Source organism: Paroedura picta, chromosome 1 (genome assembly GCF_049243985.1).
Source record: "Paroedura picta isolate Pp20150507F chromosome 1, Ppicta_v3.0, whole genome shotgun sequence".
NCBI lineage: Eukaryota > Metazoa > Chordata > Lepidosauria > Squamata > Gekkonidae > Paroedura > Paroedura picta.
The window spans coordinates 69899067-69922254 of record NC_135369.1 but is presented as its reverse complement, the minus strand read 5'-3'; the positions used below and the strand labels follow the sequence as shown (position 1 = coordinate 69922254).

The window sequence follows — 23188 nt, the reverse complement described above, 5'->3', positions numbered from 1 at the left end:
ACACAGTAGGTCTGCACCAAAGAATGACAGAATAATCAAGATTCCCTAGAAGATGACCCAAATATTTGCAGACTTATAACGGCTCTCCTTCACACCGATTCGTTCCACAGTGTATGCAAAATTCAGCACATCAAACCTTAGTCTACTCCGTTTCACATACAGTGGATGAATTCAGAAATATTTTTATGGATTTGAAAAGAACCTGTCAGAAGGAGGATCTTGCAAGCCCAGTCCTAGATTTCTTGTTAAATCCAGTGCTTGTGGTTATCTTTTAATAAATTGTCTGAATGGTACATAAGCTAGACAAGTGTGTGAATTCATATTGCTGTTTGCTTTTTGTTTAAATTCCCAAAATGTTTTTGTTTGTTTGTTCTTAGTAATTTCCCTGCTTAAAGCCAGATGACAGTAAGCAAGATCTGGCTCCTGTGACTGAAGCTGTAATGATCCCTAGAACAGAGATCCTTAGTTTTGCTGTGGATTAGCTCTCTTGCTACAGGCAGAACTGGGTTTTTTGCCCATTGAAAAAATGTATTTGAAATGTTCATGCTGAGCTACTTCCCTTTTGAATTACTCAAAGCTGACTTTATGTTTTCCATTAAACAAAACCCACAGTCCACTGCTCTCAGCAGATCATAACAGGCAGATTTCAGACATCTAAATTTTGTATAAATATTTATAAAATCATACAATAAGAAACATTATGATTTGTATTTTTCCCAGTGGGCAAGCTTGTGTCTTAGGGTTCAGTCATAGCCATTTTTACTTACATCCTAACAATTTTGGTGCCATTTGCCTCTCTGATAATTCATTAGATGTTTAGAAGATTTCAACCTGCATTTGTGACTGTAATATCACTTTTTATGAAGGACAGTTATTTTCAGTCAGAAAAATATTGTTATCATTAGATGTTATTGTCTTTATTGTTACTACTGGTGTCGTTATCATATGTTATTATTGAACTATGTTGTACCTGTATTATGATTTCCGAGTTCTCTGTAAACTGCCCAGAGTTGTGAGGGGAAGGTAGTATATATAAATATAGTAATTAGGAATTATGGAAAATGGTAGCAATCAAGACATACAACAACAAAAACAGAGGACCCTCATTGTAAATAGACTATTGAGTTACTTTGCCTAATTTGTGCCATATGTCCTTTATCAAATATTTGGCAGAGTGGCTTTATATACAACCCCACCCCACCCCAGACTGGAGTTCAGTGGCCATCTTCTCACTCGTGCAATAGACAGACAAATGTCATTCAATCTTTAATATTTAAACCTAGCTCTCAATAAGATGATGAACTCATATCTTCACTGCTCACTTCAAGTAGAGGGTCTCAGGATTTATTGTGTTTGGGAGAAGGATTTTCCACATAGAAAACTAACATGCTTATGGGAAGGTTTTATCCTAGATGTGGAGAGAATGTTTGCATGGAGGAATATTCAGTCAGCTGGTATCAGCCAGACAGGTATTTACCATCTCTTAGACGACAAAACTTCTGTGGCATGCAGAAGTTTAAGTCTGTGTGTGAGTAAGGGTGAGAGAGAGACTGAGATGAAATAGTTAGCCGAGATTCAGTTCTTTGACTCCTAAATATAGAGTTAGATATATCTGTAATTAGATATAGTATCTATATCTGTATTTAGACAAAGAATGTTGAAGTAGATTTAATGCTGATGACTGCATTGGACTTCAGATTTTAATAGCACAAATTTCAAAAAGTACAAAGTAACACTTGTTTAGTACACTGCTTAGTTATTTATGTTTTTCTTTTGGTTTTTCTGACACTTAATTTTACTGTAGAGATTTTCTTTTGATTGCACATTTGTATGCATTTAAAAGCAGTTAAAGTTGCAATGTTCTGTAAGGAGCCAATTAATGCACTAAGAAGTATTGCAGAATTAATATAAAGCAGCATTACTCTACCTGTCATTATACCAAGAATCTGCTAAAATTGCTCCAGCATTATGATTAAAGGGAAGTGTCTGTTCAGAGAATAGAAGCCTTTGCCCCCAGGACACTTGTTATACTGCAGGAGACCTTTGCTATGAACAAATGGTAGACTCTTTTAAAGGTGTTTATCAGTCACATATATCCTTGAAGTGCATTTCCTGTTACCAGATCCTACCTACGCACCTATTGATGGTAATGCATGCTTCTCATGCGTCATTGGTTGAATATCTTTGATAATGGTCTAAAACAAGATGATGTGTTAACATAAAGTTTGCAATGTGCACAGCATTGAATAGCAGCAAAGCCACCCCAAAATTGAAAGGCTCACTGGGAAAGCTTAAAACTAAGTAGGCTACTTCACCACATGTTCAGGATGCTTGATTTTTTAGCTACAAGCATCTTGTATCTTAGTCTGATTGGGGTTAATCAAGCATGTAATAAAGTAGGTTAAGTGGGTACATTATGGGTTCATGGCATAGCTTCCTGGGTTTGTATAGTCACTCTGAAATGCAAACTGAAGTTATGTGTATGTCAATAGAAGCTATAATTAAATTCCAGTCAGTTACAGACTCCTGCTGTGCCCTAGATCTTCTGCTTCCCTCCTCTTCTTAGTACATGGAGCTTGATGGAGCACTTACCAGTTCAAGGTCCTATTTCCTGCAACATCCACTCACAGATTCATCGCCAAACTGGAGTTTATTTTCTCCAAAAGTCAGGATTCTAAAACTTGAATCTTGGCCTGTGGCTCTTCGCCTGGGGTTCTTGGCCGAGCAATTAGAATCAGTAGATTATATCAGTAGATTATATTTCCCTAGTACTTGCACTGCTTAGACATTACAATGGACCTCCAGGACACTCATCCCATCATCTGCAGTGAGTGTGACATGATTGCTTTCCTCCCAGAAGACAAGATGGACTACAGCTGTCCCAAGTGTAAACTGGTAAGACTTTTGGAGGAAAAGATTAGGGGATTAGAAAACAGAATTATTACTCTGACCCAAAGTAAGAAAGGGGACCAGAGCTCGGCAACTCGGAATAAAGAGAATACAACCAGTCCTGAAGAGGATAAGGAGATTGACCACAATAGTGAGCCTCTGCAGACAGTTTGGAAAAAGACTCAACGGCGAAGAGCGAGACAGTTCTCGGGGCCTTTGGAGCTCCAGAATAGATTTCAGGCCCTTGCAGAGGAGGTGCAAGGGTCAACAAGGGAAGAGGTCCCAAAACAAAATCTAAGACAAAGGGAAGAGGCCACGGGGACAGAAGGAAATGGAGTTGAGAAGGAAAAAAAAAAGGAGAGTACTGGTAATTGGAGACTCCCTGCTAAGAGGAATGGATCGCCATGTGGCTGGGCCTGACCCCCTAACCTGAGAGGTGTGTTGCTTGCCAGGGGCGAAAATTAAAAATGTTTCAGAACGGCTGCCCAAACTCCTCAAATCTACGGATCGCTACCCATTTGTGGGAATGAATTACATGTCCCTGAATACCATCGCTTCTATTTAAAAAGACTATCAAGATCTGGAGTAGGAAGCTCAAGCAAATGTGGGCACAAGTGGTATTCTCTTCAATCTTGCCTGTCAAGGGAAGAGGAATGCGTCGGGAGAGGAAGATAATGGAGGTGAATCACTGGCTGCGTAGTTGGTGCTGGCAGGAGAGATTTGGTTTCTGGGACCATGGGATAGGCTTTCTTGAGGAAGGCCTACTAGCACCTGATGGACTGCACTTATCGAAACTGGGGAAAAATGTGTTTGGCAGGAACCTGGGGAGATTCATCAGGAGAGCTTTAAACTAAAGCCACTAGGGGAAGGAGACGATCAACATAGGGAGTGTATGGAAGGAAAACGATCGGGGGCAGCCCAACCGGCAAGGCCAGCTCATAGGGAGCCAAAAGTAAAAGGATTCAGATGTCTTTATACTAATGCCCGAAGCATGGGCAATAAAAAGGAAGAGCTGGAACTTCTCATGCTGATGGAAAGGTATGATCTAGTAGGCATCACAGAAACTTGGTGGAATGATTCTAATGACTGGAATGTAATGGTGGATGGATATGAACTGTTCAGAAAAAATAGAATAGATCGAAGAGGTGGAGGAGTGGCACTGTATGTGAGGAAAGGGCTTACCTGTCAGGAAATTCTAGTGAAGGAGAGCATATCTACAGTGGAAAGTATCTGGGTGAAAATAAGTGAGGGGAAAACAAATACTGTGGTGGTTGGTGTCTGCTACCGACCGCCTGACCAATGAGAGGATGTGGATGCTGCACTTTGTGAGCAGCTTGAGAAAATATCCAAGCGGCAGGACCTTGTCATCATGGGTGACTTCAATTTCCCAGATGTGTGCTGGGAAACAAACTCTGCGAAGCGTCCTCAGTCATGCAACTTTCTGAACTGCCTGGCTGACAATTTCATTTATCAAATGGTAGATGAACCCACAAGAGGTTCAGCCATACTGGACTTAATACTGACCAACAGGCAAGAGTTGGTGGATGAGGTAAAGGAGGTGGGGACCCTAAGGGGAAGTGACCATGTCCTCATAGAATTCCTTTTGAGATGGGGAGCCAAGGAAGCTTGTAGCCAGATGCGGATGTTGGATTTTCGTAGGGCAAACTTTAATAAACTCAAAGACATGATGAGTATCATACCATGGACGAGAATGCTGGAAGGGAAGGGAGCATGTGAAGGGTGGGCGCTACTCAAACAAGAGCTATTGCATGCTCAATCAATCCCAGAAAGACGAAAACACTGCAGGAGCTCTAAGAAGCCTATTTGGATGAACAGAGAACTTCAAGAGGAACTAAGAAAGAAAAGGAAAATGTTCAGGAAATGGAGGGAAGGACAGAGCTCTAAAGAAGAGTACCTACAGGTTACTAGGCACTGTAGATCAATCATCAGAAAGGCCAAAGCTGAGAGTGAGCTAAGATTGGCCAGGGAAGCCCATTGTAACAAGAAAAGATTTTTCAGTTATGTGAGGAGCAAACGTAAAGTAAAGGAGGCAATAGGCCCACTGTTGGGTGTGGATGGACAAACTCTAACGGAAGATGCAGAGAAAGCAAAAAGGCTTAGTGCCTATTTTACAACTGTTTTTTCCCACAGGTCAAAGTGTTTAGGCACATCTAGAGATGGCCATAGCCAAAGGATAGTGCCTGGGTGGCAGGTTAACATGGATAGAGTGGTTGTCGAGAGGCATTTAGTTGCACTGGATGAGTTCAAATCCCCTGGTCCGGATGAAATGCACCTGAGAGTACTCAAGGAACTTTCCAGAGAACTTGCACAGCCCTTGTCCATCATCTTCGGAACATCTTTAAGGATTGGAGATGTCCCGGAGGACTGGAAGAGAGCAAACGTTATTCCGATCTTCAAAAAAGGGAGGAAGGATGACCCAGGAAACTACAGACCAGTGAGTCTGACCTCTGTTGTGGGGAAGATAATGGAGCAGATATTAAAGGGAGCGATCTGCAAACATCTGGAGGACAATTTGGTGATCCAAGGAAGTCAGCATGGATTTGTCTCCAACAGGTCCTGCAAGACCAACCTAGTTTCCTTTTTTGACCAAGTAACAGGTTTGCTCCTAGCAAATAGATGGGGAAGAAATGGAGATAGTGACAGATTTTATTTTCCTGGGCTCCAAGATCACTGCAGATGGGGACTGCAGCAAAGAAATTAAAAGACGCTTGCTCCTGGGGAGGAAAGCTATGGCAAATCTAGACAGCATCCTAAAAAGCAGAGACATCACCCTGCCAACAAAAGTGCGTTTAGTCAAGGCTATGGTCTTCCCAGTTGCAATGTATGGCTGCGAAAGTTGGACAATAAGGAAGGCCGAGCGTCAAAGAATTGAGGCTTTTGAACTGTGGTGCTGGAGAAGACTCTTGCGAGTCCCTTGGACTGCAAGGCGAACAAACCGGTCAGTCCTAGAGGAGATCAGCCCTGACTGCTCCTTAGAAGGCCAGATCCTGAAGATGAAACTCAAATACTTTGGCCACCTCATGAGAAGGAAGGACTCCCTGGATAAGAGCCTAATGCTGGGAGCGATTGAGGGCAAAAGAAGAAGGGGACGACAGAGAATGAGGTGGCTGGATGGAGTCACTGAAGCAGTAGGTGCAAGCTTAAATGGACTCCGGGGAATGGTAGAGGACAGGAAGGCCTGGAGGATCATTGTCCATGGTGTCGCGATGGGTCGGACACGACTTCGCACCTAACAACAACAACAACAACAACAACAGGTTTGCTGGATCGGGGAAATTCGGTTGATGTCATTTACTTGGATTTTAGTAAAGCTTTTGACAAGGTTCCCCATGATGTTCTGATGGATAAGTTGAAGGACTGCAATCTGGATTTTCAGATAGTTAGGTGGATAGGGAATTGGTTAGAGAACCACACTCAAAGAGTTGTTGTCAATGGTGTTTCATCAGACTGGAGAGAGGTGAGTAGCGGGGTACCTCAGGGCTCGGTGCTCGGCCCGGTACTTTTTACCATATTTATTAATGATCTAGAGGAGGGGGTGGAGGGACTACTCATCAAGTTTGCAGATGACACCAAATTGGGAGGACTGGCAAATACTCCGGAAGATAGAGACAGAATTCAATGAGATCTGAACACAATGGAAAAATGGGCAAATGAGAACAAGATGCAATTTAATAAAGATAAGCGTAAAGTTCTGCATCTGGGTCAGAAAAATGAAAAGCATGCCTACTGGATGGGGGATACGCTTCTAGGTAATACTGTGTGTGAACGAGACCTTGGGGTACTTGTGGATTGTAAACTAAACATGAGCAGGCAGCGTGAAGCAGCGGTAAAAAAAGCAAATGCCATTTTGGGCTGTATCAACAGAGGCATCACATCAAAATCACAAGATGTCATAGTCCCATTGTATACAGCACTGGTCAGACCGCACCTGGAGTACTGTGTGCAGTTCTGGAGGCCTCACTTCAAGAAGGACGTAGATAAAATTGAAAGGGTACAGAGGAGAGCGACGAAGATGAGCTGGGGCCAAGGGACCAAGCCCTATGAAGATAGGTTGAGGGACTTGGGAATGTTCAGCCTGGAGAAAAGGAGGTTGAGAGGGGACATGATAGCCCTCTTTAAGTATTTGAAAGGTTGTCACTTGGAGGAGGGCAGGATGCTGTTTCTGTTGGCTGCAGAGGAGAGGACACGGCGTAATGGGTTTAAACTACAAGTACAACGATATAGACTAGATATCAGGAAAAAAAATTTCACAGAGTAGTTCAGCAGTGGAATAGGCTGCCTAAGGAGGTGGTGAGCTCCCCCTCACTGGCAGTCTTCAAGCAAAGGTTGGATACACACTTTTCTTGGATGCTTTAGGATGCTTAGGGCTAATCCTGCATTGAGCAGGGGGTTGGACTAGATGGCCTGTATGGCCCCTTCCAACTCTATGATTCTATGAATCAATCCCAGTTTAGAATCTTTACTTGTAGCCCACATTTCTCCCCAACAGGGACCCAAAGAGATTTGTAACTTAGTTTCCTCACTTTCCATGTTATTTTTTAAAGAATCATGTGAGATAGGTTACACTAGAGGAGGAGCAAAGAGATCAACAGGAAACTGTGGAGCTAAGTTGCAGTTCTCAAAGCAGCTTACAATCACCTTCCCTTCCTTCATACACAAAGGGACCTTGTGAAGTAGGTGGAGTTGAGAGAGTTCTTTGAGAATGGCTCAAGGTCACCCAGCAGGCTTCATGTGGAAGAGTGTGGCATCAAACCCAGTTCTCCACATGAGAGTCCATTGCTCTTAGCCACTATACCACACTGCCTAAGCTCTGGAACCCATAACCACAAAGCTATAGATCCTTGGTCCTGAACCAACTTGATTGTGGGCACCAGGCAAAAATGTTCCTTTGTCCAACCTTCCAATAGATCCTCTTTTTTCTGGCCTGCACAGTTTTTCTTCTTTAGATTTTGTATTTGTTTTTTTTAGGCTGGTGCTTTATGGTGGCTTTATGGGCTGTTTTGCATTATGCCTTGTCATCCTGGGTTTAATTGAGTACAGACTGTACCTAGAAAGACTTATGAACTAAGAGTTGCAAGGTATATTATTTTTAAACAACTAAGCCTCAAAATAGGTTCTGCATTGATCTGGTAGTTAGGAACAGCAGAAATTGGGGCTATGTACATGGGAATGTGCTAAAATGATACCCCAGATATTTGGGTAAAAAATTACAACTTTGGTGTTGGATTCATATTCTGTGCATGCTCAGATCCCCTTGCCATGTAGTCAAAAGGTTGAAAAACAAGTTTGTCTTCAAAATCCCTTGCAAATTTCATTCCGCTAGGGCAAAATGGTTAATAAAGGTTGATAGAGGTAGTGGAGAAACAAAAGGATCTGGTCAGATACAAACTGAAGACCTATGCGTAAACGAATGGAGTCTTCTCGTTTCAGTGGCAACAATCAGAATCTTGCTTTTTTCCCTTGTTGGTTTTTTGACAGGGAGTGACTTTGTAGGCTTTTTATGGCATCACTGAGGTCTCTAGTTAGTAGATGGCTTTTTAACCATCAAGTCACAGCTGTCTTATGGCAACCCTGTAAGGTTTTCAAGGGAAGAGACTTTAGAGATGGTTTGCAATTGTCTGTTTCTACATTGCTGTCCTGGTATTCTCAGATGGTCTCTCATCCAAATACTAACGAGAACCAATCGTGCCTAGCTTCCAGGATCTGATGAGAGACCTCAAAAAGTCCCGGGCAACAAAATAATAGAGAAAAATAAAGAAATAAACAGTGCCTGAACAAGAACCTGGAAATGTTAATGTATTATTTCACTTTCTATACCACCCCTCTCGAACCAGTCACCCTTATAGATGTTTAAATGCTCGTTTTAATTCCCTTTGGTCATATGTTGTTGTGCTTTTTGCTCCCAGTGACTGGCTGTTCATGTTTTTCCTGACTTGATGGTTGATCTGTGCACCCAAGTGTAAAGTCTAAATTGACTCACATTAAGCTACAAAGCGAAGGCAGGGAGATACCTGCTTAGTTCTAAACAACTCTAAAAGGGAGATTGATTGATTGATTTATCTATTTATCTATTTATTTATTTATTTATTTATTATATTTATATACCGCCCTCCCCGGGGGCTCAGGGCGGTTTACATAAGAACAACAACAGTACATAAAACAATCTATAAACATGTGAATAACTTTACAATAATAACTAATGGTTGTAACCATATAACAATGTAACAGTATAAATAATATAGGCAATACAACAATGTCCAATATTTTCTTAGGTAAAGGTAAAGGTATCCCCTGTGCAAGCACCGAGTCATGTCTGACCCTTGGGATGACGCCCTCTAGCGTTTTCATGGCAGACTCAATACGGAGTGGTTTGCCAGTGCCTTCCCCAGTCATTACTATTTACCCCCCAGCAAGCTGGGTACTAGTTTTACCGACCTCGGAAGGATGGAAGGCTGAGTCAACCTTGAGCCGGCTGCTGGGATCGAACTCCCAGCCTCATGGGCAGACAGCTTTCAGACTGCATATCTGCTGCCTTACCACTCTGCGCCACAAGAGGCTCTAATATTTTCTTATACCCCCCCTTATGGGTTCAAATAGGAGCGTAATTCTGAGTTTGAACAAAAGTTTTTCAGGAAGAGGGTCTGGTTGCAGGTCATCAGAGAACCAGATATATCTTGTTCAGATTTCCTGGTGGCCAAGAAAAAGAACCCTAGATGCACTTTGGCAGGGGGTGCAATAAAGCTGGAGAGGTGAACTTGTTGAAGTCTATCAGTTTGAGATCTGGGCCTGCGGACTGAAATCCACTCTCTGTGGGGTAGAAGCAGGAGTCTGCAGAGTCCATTTTACCTCAGATGTGTTTCAGTGTCAATAGCAGAGGTCATCAATGGGAGGGAGAAAATACAGTTGCTATTCCAGTTATGTCCCTAAATGCATCCTGTCCCTTTCTTACATTTAAATTGATAGCAGCTGTTCTCCTCTTATTGGGAAAAAGTAATGTGCTTTGATTGGGGACATTTGCAGTAAGACCAAATCCTGTGGCTCATGGGTGTGTGTGTGTCAAAGATCTTGTACGGAGCACAAAGAGTAGAAAAGACTGAAGAATATGGTGCAATGTATCATTTAATTGGTCCTTATTTTATGTTAACCATCTTTGCACATATAACACACACAATAATCATGGACATGGTGCTATCCTTTGAATAATATTAGACAGCTAAATGACTGGACAAATCCACTTACCATTAAGTGCCATTCTGAAGACTACAGAATGTTGTATGATATTGGGTAAACATACTCCACTTTGAAATACACATATAACATAATTGCAAAGTAGTTTTAGCTTTCATGTTTAAAAAATCTTCCTTTGAGGAGACAAAGTATAAAAAGAAGGAGCTTGGTATGGATGTCTTGTTGAGTTTTGTTCATTTCATAAGCTTCAGGATGGCGTAGGCAGGTGTTTACTAACAAGCACTTGAAGTTATTTCTGAGAATAGGAAAACTGATGGAAATCTGACTAAAACATTACTTATCATGTTAAGACTAATATCAATGGAAAAATACTAGCCGAGGAATTTAGTAAAAGGCTTTTAAAAAAGAAACTACTGGCACAGAGCACAGAAATAGTGCTACAGAAAAAAGGATTAGTCTAACCAATCTCCTCTCAGTCTTTTGGCTTCTAAGAAACTAATTCTTCAGAATTGTATATTGTGGAATATACATTGGCCACCATAAAGCAAAAGACAGAGGCATCAAAGGATGCATTTTAGCAAGACAGTTGCAGATGTGTTTAATGCTTTTTGTGTGATCCAGGAGTCAGGACCAAACAGCTGCTTTAGTCTCCATGCCAGTGCACTGTACTTTGCCAGTAAAATTCTGTTGCTGCGCTGCACATTTGAGATGTGCAAAGAGGTGGGAAAGAGCTCATGTAAACACTAATTTTTTTTCTTATTGGTTCTTCAGCTGCTGGAGCAAAAACCATAATATGAACTACTGGCTGATCATCAGGCTCCCCATCCTTTTTGCTATTGGGGTGAGTGATCAAGAACATTTGCCAAGAATGTACAGAGGCCAAGGGCCAAAACACATGAGATTCTGGATCTCTATCAGTAAAACGGGGTGAATGACAGCCCTGTTCCATAATAGAGCCATATATAAGGGATAGGAGATTTTACCCTTCAACCCCTGCTCAGTTTTGTCAGAAACATTTGCAATATTTGTGGTTGTCCTGTGCATATGCAGTTTCCATACCTGCACTGAAGATTGCTCCAGCAACATCATTTACAGGCAAGTGCAACCATATTTTCTTTTGACAGCTCAGAGGAACTAAGTTAATAGAGTGCTAATAGGGTGTTAATAGGGTGCATATGGCATCTGTGGAGTGGGGCAGAGCACTTCCTATTCTGATGCTCAGGAATCTTTTGCAGCTGGCCCGCACATGCACCATTCCCATCTCTAACCACACAGGCGATCAGTTGAATATCATTCACAGGTATATTGAACCCTGTTTTCCTCACCATTGCACCTTTAAAGAAATGCTAGGCATGCCTGCCAAATCGTGAGGTTTCGTATAATCTGTGGTGATTACTTCCAAGATGAGTTCTCTGTAAGACTTCCAATTTCCTTACACTGATTTTTTCCAGATCTCTGTGACAAAAGCTACAGTTGGGTTACATCCAACCATATGACATATATAATTATGAACCAAGATGAACACCAGGTATGGGTCCTTGGCTTCTCAATGGCACAGACCATATGGCCATAATATGCCAATCTGTCCATTCTTTTGAGAGTAGATGGGGTTAGCAAATCCACGCATTATACATTAGGGTAGAGAAATAAACAAGTCAGACAGTTGGCTGGTACAAATTTTAATTTTGATGACAGATTTCTTTAATCACTTCATTACATATTGGCCTTCCAAATTCTCCAAAGCCTTACTCCATTTTCATTTTTTTTTCTAAAACAGTGAAACTCAGAAATCTAAATTATATATTTATTTTAATACTCTCTCAGAAATCGATGTACAATGTTAAGCAGAATGTACTCAGGTCTGCTTAACTTTGGCATGAAAAAAGGGGGAAACCTGTAGGGAAGGGAGTACTAGCTAAAAGAACTAATAACCAAAAGGGTTAAGTAAACATATCTCAAAATTATGTACAAATGGAAAACAAAACTAAAAATGTATTTTATTCATCTATTGATTACATTAAAATAACTGCATAAACTATAAAAAATTGTTCTACTGTACATAAATACATTAACCAAGTGGTCCCCAACCTTTTTATCACCGGGGACGAGTCAACACTTGACAATTTTACTGAGGACAACCAGGAGGGGTAGTCTTTTGCCGAGGGACGTTGCTGCCACCGCCTGAGTCCCTACTCCACTTGCTTTCCCACCAGCTCCCCTGACTTCCCGCCACCCACTGGGGTGGTGCCATGCCAAGGGGGAGCCCCAGCCATGGCGGCCGCTGGAGAGCACCAAAGGTGAGCCCGCGGCAGAGTGGCAGGGCCCCCGCTAAGGCAGCTGCCGGGGAGGAGGAAGAGGAGGAGGATCCACTGCCTGTTACTAACTTATCTACGGACCGGTACCGGTCTCCGGACCGGGGGTTGGGGACCGCTGCATTTACCAATATTGCAAATAAGCCATTAAACTAATTCATACGAAACAATGACTATGCAACACTATGCAATATTCAGTTGGTCAAAGATTAAAATAAACAGAACAAATGTGTCTTGGCTACTATTTTCCTCATTGATATCATAAGAATTCAGCTAAAAGTGTCTAATGAATACAGAACAATAAAGAGAAAACTAGAACATAATTTCTCCAGTTGGTCTTGAAGATTGATTTTTATATAAATATTATTTATTCTGACCTGGTTACATGCTTCATATCGCATATAGAAGAAGAAGAGTTGGTTCTTATATGCCACTTTTCCCTACCCGAAGGAGGCTCAAAGCGGCTTACAGTTGTCTTCCCATTCCTTTCCCCACAACAGACACCCTGTGGGGTGGGTGAGGCTGAGAGAGCGCTGATATCACTGCCCGGTCAGAACAATTTTATCAGTGCCGTGGCAAGCACAAGGTCACCCAGCTGGTTGCATGTGGGGGAGCGCAGAATCGAACCCAGCATGCCAGATTAGAAGTCCACACTCCTAACCACTACACCAAATTGGCTCTCACCAAATCCTACCATATACAGTGGTAGGATTTCTAAGAAGTCTTGTTATAAATGTAGACTAAGAGTTCGCCATACTACCTGGTCAATTACAAGTCTACGATATCTATTGCAAATGAAGAGACTTTCCTATACATAAGATTTTTGTGGATAAACTTTCGTATAGATATTATAGAATCATAGAATCATAGAGTTGGAAGGGACCATACAGGCCATTTAGTCCAACCCCCTGCTCTACGCAGGATCAGCCCTAAGCATTCTAAAGCATCCAAGAAAAGTGTGTATCCAACCTTTGCTTGAAGACTGCCAGTGAGGGGGAGCTCACCACCTCCTTAGGCAGCCTATTCCACTGCTGAACTACTCTGACTGTGAAAATTTTTTTCCTGATATCTAGCCTATATCGTTGTACTTGTAGTTTAAACCCATTACTGCGCGTCCTCTCCTCTGCAGCCAATGGAAACAGCATCCTGCCCTCCTCCAAGTGATAACCTTTCATATACTTAAAGAGGGCCCCATCTCAACCTCCTTTTCTCCAGGCTGAACATTCCCAAGTCCCTCAACTTATCATCATAGGGCTTGGTCCCTTGGTATTATGTCAAATACTGGGGTACCACGGGGCTCAGTACTAGTTCCATTACTTTTCAACACTTTTATCAGTGATCTGGATGAGGGGATTCCTCATTAAATTTGCATATGACACCAAATTGGGAGCAGTAGGGAGATAGAGTTAAACAAGAGGAGATAGAGTTAAACAAGATCTGAACGTGTTGGAAGAGTGGAAAAATTAGAACAATATGCAATTGAATGAGTGCAGAGTTCTACAACTGGATCATAAAAATTAAAAGCATGCATACTGGATGGGAGATACACTTCTGGGTAGCAGTGTAAGTGAATGTAATCTTGGGGTACTTCTATACTATATGCTAAATATGAGCATACAGTGTGATGCAGCGGTAAAGAAGGCAAATATATCTACAGAGTTTGGGGCTATATCTACAGAGGCAGCATGTTAAAATCACAAGATGTCATAGTCCTACTATATACTGCATTGGTCAGATCCCCCTGAAGTATGGTGTGCAGTTCTGGAGACCTCACTTCAAAAAGGATGTGGACATAATTGAGGGGGTGCAGAGGAGAGTGATGAGAATGATCTGGGATCTGGGGGCCAAGTCCCCAGATTGGTGTAGTGCCAGTTTGGTGTAGTGGTTAGGAGTGCGGACTTCTAATCTGGCATGCCGGGTTCGATTCTTCACTCCCCCACATGCAACCAGCTGGGTGACCTTGGGCTCGCCACGGCACTGATAAAACTGTTCTGACCGAGCAGTGATAACAGGGCTCTCTCAGCCTCACCCACCCAACAGGGTGTCTGTTGTGGGGAGAGGAATGGGAAGGCGACTGTAAGCCGCTTTGAGCCTCCTTCGGGTAGGGAAAAGCGGCATATAAGAACCAACTCTTCTTCTTCTTCTTCCTCTATGAGGAAAGACTGGGGAACTTGAGAATGTTCAGCCTTGAGAAGAGAAGGTTGAGAGGGGACATGATTGCTGTCTTTAAGTATTTTAAAGATAGTCATTTAGAGGAGGTCAGGGAAAGGTTCCTGTTGGCAGCAGAAGACAGAACCTGCAGTAATGGGTTTAAACTGTGTATAGCTAGATATTGGGGGGGGGGATTCACAGTCAGAATATTTCAGCAGTGGAATTGACTGCCTAAGGAGGTGGTGAGCTCCCCCTCAACAGCAGTCTTTAAGCAATGGCAGGACAGATACTTATCCTGGATGCTTTAGGCTAATCCTACATTGAGCATGGGGTTGGACTAGATGGCCTACTATATGACCCCTCCCAATTCTATGATTGTATATTTTCTCCTTTTGTTTTTGACCCTATTTTAAAAGAACCCCAATGAAACTTAATTGGCAGTCTACACATACCACCAGGCGTCCTGCAAGTGTGTGCGCGCATACACACCTATTTTTTAGATGTATATACCCTATCTGTATGATTAGGAACTAATGACAATTGTGCTTATTTTATTTAAAATAATAGCTTTCTTGAAAACAAAACAAACCATTTTATCTGTGTTTCTGATGATCTGTGATCTAAATATATATGATGCTACCATAACATTGCAATGTATTTTTAGTCTCATTCTTGTTCTTAGCACCTAAATAGGACTGGGCAGACCAGAAAATTCCAGTTCAGGGTGTTCCCAAACCCAGATGACCCAACCCCAAAGCAAACTGGTCCAGTTTGAACCAGTCTGTTTCACTTCTCCCCATTTTAAAATGGGGGGGGAGCCAAATGATGAGCTAAAATGGCTTCCCACCAAACAGCTGACCATGTGGTGAGCAAGCTCCCCGCACAGGTGGCTTGAGGCTTGCTAGGCTGCCCAGCATGGATTGACAGCCCAGCAAACCCTGTCAAACAGTTGATTGTGTAAAAAACGAGCTCCTTATGAGAGCAGCTTGGGGTCTGCTTGGCAGCCATTTCAGTCCCCTTTCCTCCCTTTGCAAATAAGGGAATGAAACTAGTGCACTGAAATGGCTTATACTGATCTCCTGTCCACCTAAAATGGCTGCCAGCCAAACCCCAAACTGATATGGACAAAGGTCTGTTAAAGGCTCAGGGGAGGTGCCTCCCCCAGGCCTCAGCTTGAGGAGCATGAACCAGGGCAGTTTTGTGGCATTTTTGGGTTTGTGCCCATCCATACACCTAAACATAGTTATTGGTCAAGAGCATAGAAGTGCAGATCTGAAGATGAATTAATCAATTACCATTCTTGCATGGCAGGACACAGTTGCTGCCCCATGAAATATAGGCAAATTGTGCCATACCCACTTTTGTGTATTGGGGATACATGAGCTCAAGATTCGAAGTTATCTCACTGGGGAAATTCAGTGTAAGTTTGAACCCGAGTTATTTCTTTGCTCATTAGAGGGTAACAATAAATGAAGATTGATTTCTTCTTTGGATAACATTCACCAAACTGCCAGTAACGGTGTTCTAAAGAGGTGAAATAACATTCATTCACTTCTGAGTTTTTACAAGAAAGCTATACCTTTGGTAGGAAATCGCTCTGAAAAACCAGATCAGAGCTACATAGAAAAAGTGTCTATTACTGCAATACATTTTGTAATCTTTTGCTATTCTGTTTGTGTTCACCCTCTCCCCAGGTGAATTTCCTGATATTTATCAGAATTATATGCATTATCATTTCCAAGCTGCAGGCTAATTTGATGTGCAAAACTGACATAAAGTGCCGGTGAGTCATCTTGTTGGGAAATATATTCAGTGTTTTTCATAGAGGGAAATGCTTGCAGGAACTGATTAACGGAGATACTTTCAGATCATAGCTAGTGTGAGTTACCAAGGAGAAGCTTTAATACAGTGTGATCTACAGCTGCTTAATCTCAGTAGTAGTGAGTGTAGTAAATATGGGAAACCTGTGTTTGCTAAATCTTCATTTTCTTTTTCCAATGCAACATCAAAAATAAAGGATTGAATGTGTGAAAACGAACTGAGAAGTTGAGAACCCTCCCTTAGTAACTATGTTGTGCTCCAGTGGTCTTAGACAGGGCAGTCTTACTCCTGGGAACAAGCTCCTCCTCTTGTCAGCAGAGTTGTGCATCTTTTTCGGAGATCCCTATCAGGGAGGGGCGTCACTCAGAACCCAGCTATTGTTGTTGTTTTTTTTTACCTTGCCTTGAGTCAGGTCATGTGTGATGCTCACCAAAGTGCAGGAATTCAAAAAATGAGGGAAGCAAACACAAGATAGCAGCACAAGGTCCCTTTTAGTAAAGGAGGAAGCTGTTCACCTGGCCCACATGCTACCACCTGTAGGCACTCATCTTTTTATTACATCTTGGCCAAGTTTGAGGAAATGGGCATGACAGCTGCTGGAAGAGCAGGAAGGGAACCAGCTCCAGGGTCCAAAGGCTATGGCATTGTGTATACCTGCTGGTGGCTGATAATGAGAGAGAATATGATTTGGCCTCCAAACCCCGGGAGCTCACCAATGTTCATGTCTGCAGGAGGCCAATGAGATCACAGAGGCAATTGCCCTCCGTAGCCACAGGGACCTCTGGTCAGTAAACCAAAATAGGCCTTTTTCACACTCCTGGGAGCACAGGTGAGCAATTGCACCAAAGTGTGCCAAGTCCTCTGAGTGACCAAGGGAGGCACCAGATCTAAAGATGGCACAGAAGCCTCCCAGCTTCCCCCCCCCCCCTCTGCAACCGGGTAAGATGGGGGCATTTTCCCTCTTTCCCCAATGGGTTGAGGAAGAGTGGCAGGGAGAAGATGGCAGCCAAGGTGTGTTCAGCAGAGGAGCATGCAGCTGGAAAGCAAGGTGGCTGACTTGGAACTTTCCTCTTCAGCTAGGTGGCTTCAGCGCCCAAGGATCACAAGTGTCTGAGTTTTCCAGGGGCAATGCCACGAAAACCTTGTTGGTATGGTTTAAAGGGCAATGCAGCAAGAATTTTAGGCATTTTTTTCATGCTGCACCATGACCTGGGGACTCTGGCTAGGGACCCTTAATGTTAGGGGCTGCTCTTGTTTAGCTTGGGCTTAAAAGGGGGACAGCAGCAAAGAACAGGTTGGGTTTCTCCTCCCAGAGTCAAAAGGGGGAGGCTGGACAGAGAAACTGTTTTCAGCAGAGAGGACAGTCTGTTGTAAGACGTTGGGGATCTGGACTCTACTGCTCAGAAGCAGCTCTGAAAAGGCTTCTCTCTGATGCAGCGGTGGTCACTGACCATTTACTGGGAAGAGCAAAACTGCTATAGAAGAGAAGCAATCATTCAAGCATAGCTGAGAGTGATCAGCATATTAATGACATCCCTCTCCAGAGCTTCAGATGATCTCATGACATAGATATTGAACAATAGGAGAGATAGCACAGAATTCCTGTTAGCACCAAAAGGGGTGATTTAGCATCTGCCACTGCAACCATTTGAGATCAGGCTGATAAAAAGGATCAAAACAATTTTGGCACTGCTCCACCTAGAGTCACTTCACTTTCTAAGTGTCTGAGCAGTATATCATTGTCCACTGTATATAAGTCTGTTAACAGATACAACAACAACAATTTAACCAATTAAAGATTGAGATAATCTTTCAGCACTACTAGAGCCATCTCTGTCCCAAACCCAAGCCTGAAGCCAGATTGAAAAAGGCCAATGGCAAATGATTAATCCAAGTATTTCTGAAGTTATCCTGCCACTGCCCATTCAGTAACCTGTCTCAGAAAGGTAAGGTTTGAAACAGGTCTATAACTAACAAACCTCTGGATTAAAATCCCCTTTTCCCACACCCCTGGGGATTTTATGAGCCATGGATCCAAACTGCAAATAGTGCATGCTCCCTTTGTCCGTAGTGGTCAAGGAAACCAGAATGAGCTGCTGCTTCCTCTGTACTGAATAAATCAGCATCTAAATTGGAACAACTCTGAAAGATGTTAGCAGAAAAGAACCATACAAAACCATCACAATTCATTACTAATAGGTGGGGGAAAACATAGGCAGTGCTTTCCAGTGTGACTGTAACAGGCTGTGCCAGTTTATTCTTAGGGCTTTACTCCAAGGTGACCATGCAGAGAATTACAGCCTTAAGAAGTCTCAAAACAATTCACTTGCATGATGCTAACTGAAGAGGTATTGTCAGCACATTGTGATGTATTTGTTGAAGTATAACAGCCAAAGTAGAAAGAAATGAATGTTTTTGCCCTAATCAGAATTTTTGGAGGAGTAACTTGCAAAATCACTCATTCACGTCCCTAAGAGAAATTAAGATGCTTCTTCCCTACATGTAAAATAAGCTTCAGCAGTAACTGGATAGAGAAGGTTGGAAAGCTGTGCTAAGAACAGGCTAGCTGTTTGTATTGCATTCTGAAACTAAGATTAAGAATTTGAGAATTATTTTGTATCCATTCGTCTTTCTTCTTACTCATAATAATCTAAGATGCTTCAACATGGGGATTTCTTTCTGCATGAACAGTAGGAAGCTTTCATAGTATTTGGGAACACCTAGATGACATCATGCCAGATCCATACATGACTCTTCTGATTCCCATATTTGTTTTCCCTTTCAGGCAGATGAAAACCAATGTTCCTTTGGGCTGCCTCACAGGGAAATTGCAAGGTAGTGGCAGGGGAAGCATCCCTCTAGCAGGCAGCAACTATTTGGATGGGAATTGACTTAAGCTCTGCCTTTAGAATGGTGGAGCTAAGCTGAAAGTGTCCCTGCCCCCACCTGTTGTTGTTAGGTGCGAAATCGTGTCCGACCCATCACGACCCCATGGACAATGATCAGGCCTTCCTGTCCTCTACCATTCCCCGGAGTCCATTTAAGTTCTCACCGACTGCTTCAGTGACTCCATCCAGCCACCTCATTTTCTATCGTCTCCTTTTTTTGCCTTCAATTGCTCCCAGCATTCTCCAGGGAGTCCTTCCTTCTCATGAGGTGACCAAAGTATTTGAGTTTCATCTTCAGGATCTGGCCTTCTAAGGAGCAGGCAAGGCTGATCTCCTCTAGGACTGACAGGTTTGTTCGCCTTGCAGTCCAAGGGACTCGCAAGAGTCTTCTCCAGCACCAGAGTTCAAAAGCCTCAATTCTTTGACGCTCGGCCTTCCTTATGATCCAACTTTCACAGCCATGCATTGCAACTGGGAATACCATAGCCTTGACTGAACACACTTTTGTTGGCAGGGTGATGTCTCTGCTTTTTAGGATGCTGTCTAGATTTGCCATAGCTTTCCTCCCCAGGAGCAAGCGTCTTTTAATTTCTTTGCTGCAGTCCCCATCTGCAGTGATCTTGGAGCCCAGGAAAATAAAATCTGTCACTATCTCCATTTCTTCCCCATCTATTTGCCAGGAATTCAGAGGACCAGATGCCATGATCTTTGTTTTCTTAATGTTGAGTTTCAAGCCAACTTTTGCACTCTCCTCCTTCACCCGCATCAACAGGCTCTTTAGTTCCTCTTCACTTTCTGCCATTAGAGTGGTATCATCTGCTTATCTGAGGTTGTTGATATTTCTCCCTGCAATCTTGATCCCAATTTGTGACTCCTCTAATCCCACCATTCTCATGATGCGCTCTGCATGCAAGTTAAATAGGCAAGGCAACAGTATACAGCCTTTCTCAATTTTGAACCAATCAGTGATTCCATGCTCGGTTCTCACTGTTGCTTCTTGACCTGCATATAGGTTTCTCAAGAGAGAAATAAGATGCTCTGGTATTCCCATCTCTTTAAAAACTTACCACAATCTGTTGTGCTCCACACAATCAAAGGCTTTAGCACAGTCAATGAAGCAGAAGTAGATGTTCTTCTGGAACTCCCTAGCTTTCTCCATGATCCAGCGTATGTTGGCAATTTGATCTCTAGTTCCTCTGCCTCTTCGAAATCCTGCCTGTACTTCTGGAAGTTCTCGGCCCACGTATTGCTGGAGCCTAGCTTGTAGAATTTTGAGCATAACTTTGCTAGCATGAGAAATGAATGCAATGGTGCGGTAGTTTGAACATTCTTTGGCATTGCCCTTCTTTGGGATTGGAATGTAAACTGACCTTTTCCAATCCTGTGGCCATTGCTGAGTTTTTCAAATTTGCTGGCATATTGAGTGTAGCACTTTTACTGCATCGTCTTTTATTATTTTGAATAGTTCAACTGGAATGCTGTCACCACCACTAGCTTTATTGTTGCTCAGACTTCCTAAGGCCCATTTGACTTCACATTCCAGGATGTCTGGCTCCAGGTCAGTTACTACTCCATCGTGGTTATCAGGGATGTTAAGCTTGCTCTTGTATAGTTCCTCTGTATAATTTTACCACCTTTTAAAAATCTCTTCAGCTTCGGTGAGTTCCCTACTACTTTGGTCCCTTATCATACCCATCTTTGCATGAAACGTTCTCTTCATATCTCCAATTTTCTTGAAAAGATCTCTGGTCCTCCCCATTCTATTGTTTTATTTGTTTGCACTGTTCATTTAAGAAGGCATTCTTATCTCTTCTAGCTTTTCTCTGAAATTCTGCATTCAACCTACCTACTTTCAGCCTTTAAAATGGCTTTTCTGTCTTTTTTGTTTTGTTTTCCTGGTTGAACTGTCTTACAGTATAGCTTGGGAAGGAAAAGAAAATGGGAAATTCTGGGCTGTGGGGAAAGGCTGAAATTGCAGTCACATCAAACACAGAGCAGGGATGAGGTAGGGGCAGTAACAGCAAGATGGGTGTGTGGACACCTTCTTTGCTGCAGAATGATCTATAAAGTTGCTGTTGGTATTTGAAGTTGCTAGCATTCCTGGAAGGAATTTTGGTTCTTGGCCCATACCAGATGGGCTTCTGCCTGGACAACAGGGTGGAGACGGTGCTGTTCACCCTGACAGATGATCTCCAGAGACAGTTGGACCAAGGTGGATCAGCGCTGCTTGTATTACCAGATCTTATGACAGCATTCAATGTGGTTGACCACGAGCTTTTTACTCGCCACCTCGTTGACATGGGGATACAGTGGGTTACCTCCTTTCTCTGGAGTCAAGGGCAAAGAGTCATAATAGAGGAGAATCAATCACAACCCTGCCAACACCAGTGTGAGTTGGTTGGCTCCCTGGCATTATTTAACATCTTAATGCACCCACTCAACAGACTGATCTGGAGCTATGGGTTTGGGTATCACCAATATGCAATTGACACGCAGCTCTGTCTCCTGATGGATGGTTAGCAAGATAACCTTCTGGACTTATTGGCCAGGTGCTTTGAGACAATGGTGGAGTGGCTCAAGGGTAATCACTTGAAGTAAGAACCCCTTGAAGAAGGAGGTCCCGTGGCTGGGGATTAAACAGTCAGATCATGAAGTGTATTTACCCTGCCTGGATTGAGAGCAATTGACAACTGCACTGATGGCCAGGAATTTGATTTTTGATACCTCCTTATCAATTGAGACTCAAGTCACAAAAGTAGCAAGGCAAGTTTTCTTCCATCTTTTCCAGGCCAAGCTACTAGCGCTCTATCTGGCCCCTGAAAACTTCACCACAGTGATCCATGCATTGGTCACCTCAAGACTGGATTACTGTAACTTAATTAGGGAGTCTACCATTGATCTTAATCCAGAAATTACAACTGGTCCAAAATGCTGCTGCACGGGTCCTCACTAGAACACCATGGAGGGCCCATATAAGACCAGCATTGCAGCAGCTACATTGGCTCCCAGTAGAGTTCCGGGTTAGCTTGAAAATTCTGGTTCTAACCTTTAAGACCATATGCAGTCTGAGCCTGGCATATCTGAGGGACTGCCTTTCTGAATATATTGCCCAGAGGGTACTACTTTCAGTGACCACAAATTGCCAGGTTGTCTCCAGCACTAAAGAAGTATGACTAACTTTGACAAGGACCAGGGCCTTTTCAGCCCTGGCCCCTGCCTGGTGGAATGACTCCCCGAGAACATCAGGACTCTAACAGAACGAGCACAGTTCTGTTGGGCCTGCAAGGTGGAGCTCTTCCATGAGTCCAAACAATATTAACATTGAGGGCCTCTCCCGCTACAATCTAGATAGCTCTTCCCACCTGCTTCCTAACAAGAACAACAATTGAGATGTCACCAATTGTTGTTTGGTTTTTAACTGTTTTAATGAGTGTAATCCCTGTGTATTTATTAAATGTTGCAAACCACCACGAGATGGCAGGTCCAATGGGGTGGTCCATAAATTTGTAAATAAGTAGCTAGAACATTATGAAATGCCAATTGAACTTTCACCAGAACCAGCCCCTAATGACTGCCTAGTTTGTGAGTTCATCTTTGTGGAAAGTCTTAATCTTATTGGAGTACGCTTCATTCCTATAGAGGAGACAACTGTGGAACTGGTAAAAAATACTGCAATCTTTTGCTCCCTACAGGTAACTTCAGTGCAGAGTATTGCAGCATTTGGCCGGGGGATTTCCCCCCGCATTTCTAGAGTTATGTTACTGATTTTGCTGTGTGAGCATAAGCATCTCTAGTGCATTAAATTATAGTTAAGCAAGTAAGTACTCCTTGTTTTACAAATGAGGAAACTAAAATCCAAGAAACCAAAATTTGTGGAACAGGGAAATAGAGCTGTATTAAAGAGATTAAATTGGAAGT

At 42.8% G+C, this 23188-nt stretch overlaps 1 protein-coding gene across 2 annotated transcripts in view; it reads left to right on the top strand.

The window, feature by feature from the left end:
* GLP1R (glucagon like peptide 1 receptor) overlaps nucleotides 1-23188 on the top strand; it is a 187189-nt gene that overhangs the window by 138602 nt on the left and 25399 nt on the right. For both annotated transcript variants that reach the window (XM_077342038.1, XM_077342030.1), the window contains 2 exons: nucleotides 10870-10939; nucleotides 16256-16344. In XM_077342038.1, coding sequence (XP_077198153.1) covers nucleotides 10870-10939; nucleotides 16256-16344 — 159 coding nt within the window. The remainder of the gene's footprint in view (nucleotides 1-10869; nucleotides 10940-16255; nucleotides 16345-23188) is intronic.